The sequence below is a fragment of the Conger conger genome, chromosome 16 (assembly GCF_963514075.1).
Source record: "Conger conger chromosome 16, fConCon1.1, whole genome shotgun sequence".
NCBI lineage: Eukaryota > Metazoa > Chordata > Actinopteri > Anguilliformes > Congridae > Conger > Conger conger.
In genome coordinates, this window is record NC_083775.1 from 37,526,167 (window position 1) to 37,534,603 (window position 8,437).

At 46.5% G+C, this 8,437-nt stretch overlaps 1 protein-coding gene across 3 annotated transcripts in view; it reads left to right on the top strand.

The window, feature by feature from the left end:
• The window catches only part of LOC133115265 (protein kinase C and casein kinase substrate in neurons protein 2-like), a 19,058-nt gene extending 12,212 nt beyond the window's left edge, over positions 1–6,846 (top strand). For 2 of the 3 annotated variants that reach the window (XM_061225088.1, XM_061225087.1), the window contains exons 5-9: positions 2,504–2,679; positions 3,435–3,555; positions 3,900–3,973; positions 4,855–4,934; positions 5,249–6,846. In XM_061225088.1, the coding sequence (XP_061081072.1) occupies positions 2,504–2,679; positions 3,435–3,555; positions 3,900–3,973; positions 4,855–4,934; positions 5,249–5,361 (564 nt within the window). In that variant the 3' untranslated portion in view covers positions 5,362–6,846. The remainder of the gene's footprint in view (positions 1–2,503; positions 2,680–3,434; positions 3,556–3,899; positions 3,974–4,854; positions 4,935–5,248) is intronic. The other variant, XM_061225089.1, reaches the window with a different exon arrangement.
• Positions 6,847–8,437: the final 1,591 nt, after the last annotated feature.

Consider the following 8,437-nt stretch of genomic DNA (forward strand, 5'->3'; position numbering starts at 1 on the left):
CAACCCTGCCAAGGTAAAGAGCTGGTCCACTGTTCCACGACCAGGATGGAAGCCACATTGCTCCTCCTGAATCCGAGGTTCGACCGTCGGTCGGAGCCTCCTTTCCAGCACCCTAGAGTAAGCTTTCCCAGGGAGGCTGAGGAGTGTGATATCCCGATAATTGGAGCACACCCTCCAGTCCCCCTTCTTGAAAATGGGGACCACCACCCCGGTCTGCCACTCTGCAGGTACTGTCCCCGACCTCCACGCAACACTGAAGAGGCGTGTCAGCCAAGACAGCCCAACAATGTCCAGAGCCTTCAGCATCTCAGGGCGAATCTCATCTACACCTGGCGACTTGCCACTGAGGAGCTTTTTGACTACCTCAGTAACTTCCGCCAGGGACATAGGTGCAGATTCCCCCGAGTCTTCGGGCTCTGCCTCTTCCACAGAGGACGTGTTGTTCGGGTTCAGGAGCTCCTCGAAGTGCTCTTTCCACCGCCCGACAATATCCCCAGTCCGGGTCAGCAGTTCTCCTCCCCTGCTGAAAACAGCCTGAGACAAGCCCTGCTTTCCCTTTCTGAGTTATCAGATGGTTTGCCAGAACTTCCTCAAGGCCAACCGAAAGTCCTTCTCCATAGCCTCCCCGAACTCCTCCCATACCCGGGTTTTTGCTTCAGCGACTGCCGAGGCCGCAGCCCTTCTGGCCACCCGGTACCTGTCTGCTGCTTCAGGGGACCCCCGGGCCAGGCAAGCCTGAAAGGCCTCCTTCTTCAGCTTGACGGCCTCCCTCACCGTTGGTGTCCACCAGCGGGTTCTTGGGTTGCCGCCCCGACAGGCACTGATGACCTTCTGGCCACAGCTCCTGCTTGCCGCCTCTGCAATGGAGGCTTTGAACATGGCCCACTCGGACTCCATGTCCCCAGCTTCCCCCGGGATGCGTTAGAAGTTCCTCCGGAGGTGGGAGTTGAAGACCTCGCGAACAGGGGCCTCCGCCAGACATTCCCAGTTCACCCTCACTACACATCTGGGTTTACCGGGTCTGTCCGGCAGCCTCCCCGGCCACTTGATCCAACTCACCACCAGGTGGTGATCAATTGACAGCTCTGCTCCTCTCTTCACCTGAGTGTCCAAGACATGTCTGATGATACGACCACAAAGTCGATCATCGATCTTTGGCCTAAGGTGCTCTGGTACCAAGTACACTTATGAGCTACCCTATGCTCAAACATGGTGTTTGTTATCGACAATCCATGACCAGCACAGAAGTCCAATAACAAAACACGGCTTGGGTTCAGATCAGGCAGGCCGTTCCTCCCAATCACCCCCCTCCAGGTTTCTCCATCATTGCCCATGTGACAATTTCAGGATGCTGCCCAGTGACTCCAAGAAGGCCGGATACTCTGAACTGCCGTTTGGTGCATAAGCACAAATGACAGTCAGAGCTTTCCCCCCAGCGACACGTAGTCACAGAGAGGCGACCCTCTCGTTCCCCGGGTGAAACTCCAACACAGTGGCGCTCACCCGGTGGCTTGTGAGTATCCCCACACCCGCCCGGCGCCTCTCACCTTGAGCAACTCCAGAAAAGGTGAGCCAAACTATATCTAGTTGGTACCGCTCCGCCTCCCGCACTAGCTCCGGTTCCTTCCCCACCAGAGAGGTGACATTCCACGTCCCCAGAACCAGTCTGCGACGCCCAGGATCAGCACGCCCGGATCCCCGCCTTTGCCTACTGCCCGTTGGGCAAAGCACCCGACTCCGATGCCGACCCCTGCAGGTGGTGAGCCCACAGGGCAGCGACCCCACGTGACCAGTTCGGGCTGTGCCCGGCCGGGCCCCATGGGATAAGGCCCGGCCACCAGACGCTCGCCGACGAGCTCCCCTCCCGGGTCTGGCTCCAGCAGGGGGCCCCGGTTTCCCTTTTCCGGGCGAGGTAACTGGGTCATTGTGTGGCCGTATCATGGAGTCTTTGAATCGCTCTTAGTCAGGCCCCTCCCCCTGGGACCAATTTGCCTTGGGAGACCCTACTGGGGGCTAATGGCCCCGACAACATAGCTCCCAGGATCACCGGGACACACAAACCTCTCCACCACGTTAAGGTGGCAATTCCTCGGAGGGGCTTGTATATTTAGTGTATAGTATTATATGTGTTGCTTTGGAAATACAGTATGTCTTGCTAATAAAGCAATTGAATTTGAAATTGAGAGAGAGAGAGGGAGAGGGAGATCTATAAATGACCCGGATTCAAGCCTGTACTTGAGCACATTAAAATCATTAGGATACACTTGCAGTCTGCAGCTCTAGCCAGTACTCATACGCATGTCAGATAAGGTATGATTGAATCAATGAAATAATTAAGACCAGAAGTTGGCACAAAATCCCAAAACGGATCGGCCCTTGTTGCGCGCCCCTGCTCTAGACGTACACGCTGCTCGTTCCCAGCTGCTCACTCTCGACGTGCGTGTCAGCGTCCGTGTACGAGGTCACGGCGCCGTGCTCATGACACGCCCGCGCTCCTCTCCAGATGCGCTTGCGCTATGAGAAGGTGCTGGAGGAGGTGTCCCGCTACGCCCCGCGCTACATGGAGGAGATGGAGTGCATTTTCGACCAGGCACAAGAGGAGGAGAAGAAGAGGATCAGCTTCCTTAAGCAAGCCTTTCTGTCCATACACAGACACCTGGACATCACAAACAATGACAGGTATAGAAACGCACCTGTATTTCTAATTCGACTGCCCTACTGAAACCTCACAAACAACAAATACTGATATTAATATTATTACATTAGTGTCCCACTGCATCGCCATTTTGTATTTTTTATTTTTCTCCCATGTTATGTACAGATGTCATTTCTTCATTGTCATGTAGGCTGCTTGTATAGGTAGGAGCCCTGCTGAAAAAAACTGCTTGAGCTGAGTTTTGAAACAGCTGGTAGCTGGTTGACCAGTTCAGACCAGGTCCCAGTTTGACATGGTTTGACCAGCTCAAGCTATGTTTTGAAACAGCTTGCTCAGACAAGCTACCAGCACAAGCTGGTTGACCAGCTCATACTCAACTAGACCAGCTTTAAGACCAGATTGGCCATGCTGGTTGACCAGCTCATACCCAGCTAGACCAGCTTTATGATCAGCTTGGCCATGCTGGTTGACCAGCTCATACCCAGCTAGACCAGCTTTATGATCAGCTTGGCCATGCTGGTTGACCAGCTCATACCCAGCTAGACCAGCTTTATGATCAGCTTGGCCATGCTGGTTGACCAGCTCATACCCAGCTAGACCAGTTTGACCAGTTAAATTTTCAAGCTGACATAGCTGACATAGCTGGATCCTACAGCAGGTTACTGCACTGAGAACAGGCTGTAGCGGTGGTTGCTCCTCGTCTCTTGAGCAGAATCTGAGCAGCCGGTTAAAGTGCGTTGGTCTCTGACAGTGGAGGGAATGATGTGTGGTCTCTCAGTGTGAAGGCGGTGTACGGCGAGCTCCACCACGCCCTCATGTCCATTAACGAGCAGGAGGACCTGCGCTGGTGGAGGAACCACCGTGGGCCCGGCATGCCCACCGACTGGCCGCAGTTCCAGGTACCAACTTCAACAACATGTGTAGTGCATACGTAGTAGTGCAAAGACATGCAGGCTAGGTTCACTGGCGAGTCTGAACCTTGGTGGACTCCTGCCATGACCAAGGCACTGGCCCCAAAAATGGAGTTGGTCCCTAGAAGCTGCACTTTGGCTACCCACTGCTCCTAAGTAATTTGGATGGGTTAAAGGCAGAGTTTTGCAAGTAGTAACCAGCCTTACCAAGCAAAATGGAAGATGAAGTGGATGGGCTACAGCCAGAAAAAATCTAACCATAGTTTCTCTCTCTCTCTCTTTCTCTCTCTCACACACACATACACGCGCGCACACGCACCTGTGTCTGTCAGGACTGGATTCCCACAGAAAAGCCGAAGAAAGAGAAGAGGCAGATAGTTGAGAAAGAAACTCCTCTGGAGAGAAGGTAAACTGTTCATATGCTTTCTCTGTTATGAAGGTATATAGAAACTAAAAAATGTGTCTGCTCATCTCTGTTGGTTGTTTGATTCCGTCACTAAATCTACTGTTTGTATTCACAGCTCTGTATTGTGTAGCACACACATGTATGTGCTGTTTGTATTCACAGCTCTGTATTATGTAGCACACACATGTATGTGCTGTTTATATTCACAGCTCTGTATTATATAGCACACACATGTATGTGCTGTTTGTATTCACAGCTCTGTATTGTGTAGCACACACATGTATGTGCTGTTTGTATTCACAGCTCTGTATTGTGTAGCACACACATGTATGTGCTGTTTATATTCACAGCTCTGTATTATATAGCACACACATGTATGTGCTGTTTGTATTCACAGCTCTGTATTGTGTAGCACACACATGTATGTGCTGTTTGTATTCACAGCTCTGTATTGTGTAGCACATGCATGTGCGTCGTGTGTGTTCAGTATTGACAACTCTGTATTCTGCAGTACACGTGTGTGTGTGTGTTTTCACCTCTGTATTGTGCAGTACACGCGCGTGTGTGTTCTCACCTCTGTATTGTGCAGTACACGCATGTGTGTGTTCTCACCTCTGTATTGTGCAGTACACACGTGTATGTGATGTTCTCACCTCTGTATTGTGCAGTACACACGTGTATGTGGTGTTCTCACCTCTGTATTGTGCAGTACACGCATGTGTGTGTTCTCACCTCTGTATTGTGCAGTACACACGTGTATGTGGTGTTCTCACCTCTGTATTGTGCAGTACACACGTGTATGTGGTGTTCTCACCTCTGTATTGTGCAGTACACGCGTGTATGTGGTGTTCTCTAGCCACAATGTTCTGTGCTCCCCTCAGCGTGATGATTGGAGGAGTGAAAGTTAGATCGCTGTATGACTACGTGGGACAGGAACCAGACGAGCTCTCCTTTAAAGCAGGTTCATAACACAGTTCACACCTCCATCGCTTTCCATCAACAGTAAATGGCACCAGCCAAAGAAAACTACCATATCATTTTAAAGGGTCATCACAGATCAGAAACTATCCCTGGCTTGTGAAATCAGTCCTATCTGTCACTGTTCCCACCTGGTTAGCTATGCAATGTTAAATGGCATATATCTGTTATTGTATTGAGTGCATGTGCCTGATTAACACTTTTCTTCCTTGTTAAGTGACATATAATATCTCTCACTGTTGAGCGCACGTGTTTGATTAATACTTTTCTGGCGATTTACTCCCGTCCTCCACCAAGGCGAGGTGTTTCTGAAGATTGAAGATGAAGATGACCAAGGCTGGTGTCGCGGGATCAACGGCGATGGGAAGGAAGGCTTGTACCCAGCTAATTACGTACAACCGGTGCTGTAACTTCAACCCGCCACTAGGGGGAACTAAAGTGATTAAACGCAACTATGCTTTCGTCGACTATATTGGCACAGCTGCTGTAACTTCAACCCGCCACTAGGGGGAACTAAAGTGATTAAACGCAACTATGCTTTTGTCGACTATATTGGCTCAGTTCATGCAGTGATGTCGGTGAGCCTGTGGGACCTGGAGTCCCAGTAGTGTTTTTTGGCTGAGGCTTTCTCAAAAACACTGCAGTGCCAGTGCCTTATTTCTTCAGTGCCTCTTAAACTCAGTATAGGTGTTTCTGCACGTTGGGCTGTGCATTTTATGTTGGGCTGTGCATCTCTCCGTTGTAGGTTCGACGTAAAGGAGATTTATCCTTGCAAAAAGCTGGAGCTTTTAAAAAAAAACTAAACATTTTGTATTAATTGAGAAAGAGAGGTTTGACAACTAAGGGCATTTTGATTTGCGTTTGGCTTCTATGTAAGCTAGCCTATTTATTTAACATTGTCTGGAATGTGCCGTCAGTTATTAAATAAGTCAATCAGCTATAGCTGCTGTACAGTCATTTGACTATCTGCAACCATGCTGTTACGGTTGCCAAAACCAGAACTCCATACAGCGAATTAGCCACTGCTAAAACCAGAACTCCATACAGCTAATTAGCCACTGCTAAAACCAGTTTGTTCTTGTGTATTTCATGTAACTCTCCATGAGTGCATTTCCGCTAATGCTCATAGTTGCTCTCAAGTAATGCCAACAGCACAAGCTTTTATTTAAAATCTTATTTAAAAAATGTTCTGCACAGATTTATGCAAGCATCTTAAGATGTACAGTTATCCTAATTACACAATTTTATTACCAATGATTTAGTTTTTTCCATTTAGCTTCCATGGGTCCAGTAGGAACTACAACACAGATCTTGAGAGCCAGGGAACCACTCATAGTTTTTCAATAGGGATGAATGCCACAGTTTATCTCTAAATTCCGTGCTATATTAATTATGGGCGTTCGTGAAAACATACACTGCATAGCTTTGAAAACATTGTTTGTGTGCTTGCATTTCATTATATGTGTCCATTGGTCATAATCTCTTATGGTTTTTCCCGGGCTCATGAAATGGCGTAAACATAGTTTAATGTATTTACACAAGGGAGGTTTTAAAAGCTCGATATTATTGCACAATGCTTTGGCAGAGTGCTGAAGTACACTCTATGGATTCAATTGCAGTGAGTGAAGCTTAGTGAGTTTTGGGCCATTGGAACTGAATCTCTTATTATTGATTCATAAAACTTGAGTGTGCGGTATGGGATTTTTAATTTTGTAGTTAGCATTATAAATAGCATTATTTGTTGATTGCCTTTATTACACAAGTGAGCTTCAGTTGTGTTGTGTTCTGTTGCGGAGGAAGAACTCCTTCGCCGTGTTCATCTTTCACCTTGGCATGCTTCTCAGCCACAGACATGCACTGCATTGTAAGAATATTAAATCAATCGTTTGAGATCATTTGCCAGTCCTTTTTGTGCTTATTATTTGTGTCATTTGTATTTGCATTGTAATTCATGTACATAATTTATTAGGTAGACTTGTACACCAGCTTTTTAATGCAAATATGTAATCAGCCAATCATGTGGGAGCAAGTAAATGCAAAAAAGCATGCAGATGTGGTCAAGGGGTTCAGATGTTGTTCAGTCCAAATGTGAGAATGGGGAAGAAATGTGACTTTGACCGTGGGATGTTTGTTGGTGCCAGACAGGGTGGATTAAGTACTGCTGATCTCCTGGGATTTTCATACACAACAGTCTCTGGAGTTTGCAGAGAATGGTGCGAAAACAAATAACATCCAGTAAGCAGCAGTTCTGTGGGCAGAAACACAGAATATTTTATTTGTATATATATAAAATATATATAATAATAATTCACCTTACAGCAACTCTGAAGCTGTTCTATTTACACAAGGTATCATGTGTATTTGAAATACACATTCATTCAATATATAGACTCTCCAGTCAGCCTAACCTGCATGTCTTTGGACTGTGGGAGGAAACCCACGCAGACACGGGGAGAACATGCAAACTACACACAGAGAGGCCCCGGCTGACCGGGATTCGAACCCAGGACCTCCTTGCTGTGAGGCGGCAGTGCTACCCACTGCACCATCCGTGCCACCTGAAATACACATGCAGGGAAGAAGGGAAAAAGGAAAATAAATAAATAAATAAATAAATAAATAAATAAATAAATAAATAAATAAATTAATTAATTAATTCAAACGAGTGACAAGAGAACCAGTGAACACACGTATCCTTCCTAAGTTAAAGTCTTAGTGTATTAATGTATATTTCCCAAAACGTTCGTGTATTCCTTTTGAAACAAATTTTTTTTTGGGAATGGGAAAGGATTGGAAATGGTAAAACATTCACAGTTTAAATAAAAGCATTTAAATCAAACTTCCTCATTATTCTAAACATTCATAGTTTTAATAAAAGCGTTTTGATCAAACCTTAACACCCCCCCCCCTCCCCCCCGCAGAACCCACTTTTGGATTTATCTGACTTTGATACTTGCTGTGGATATGTAATGCTGCAACATAACTACTAGATGGCAGCACAGTCAACCTCTAAAGGGCCTTCAGACACAATGAGGCAACAATGAGTCCTTTATTTTACTATATAAATATGAACTTTTAAAATTCTTTTCACAAAAATAGGTTTCACTATCTTGTATTTAAAAACAAAAAATTATGGAGTTCCACAATTGTCTATCCTGAGCCTATTCCTTCCAGAAACCAGTTCTGAATTAATGGGTTTTGCCTCCAATACTTTTCTGTTAAACAGAGGCGGTTGAAGATGGATAGATATGATTTCTGTGGATTATATTCCAATAGCCCTGTTGTGGGTTTAACTTAAATCCAATGGTATATGAAGTTAAAGGCACACCCTAACCCCACAAAATGGCTACATGGCATACAACCCTACCATACCCTAACAACACAAAATGGCTACATGACGTACTACCCTACCGCACCCTAACCCCAAGAAATGGCTACATGACGTACTACCCTACCGCACCCTAACCCCAAGAAATGGCTACATAC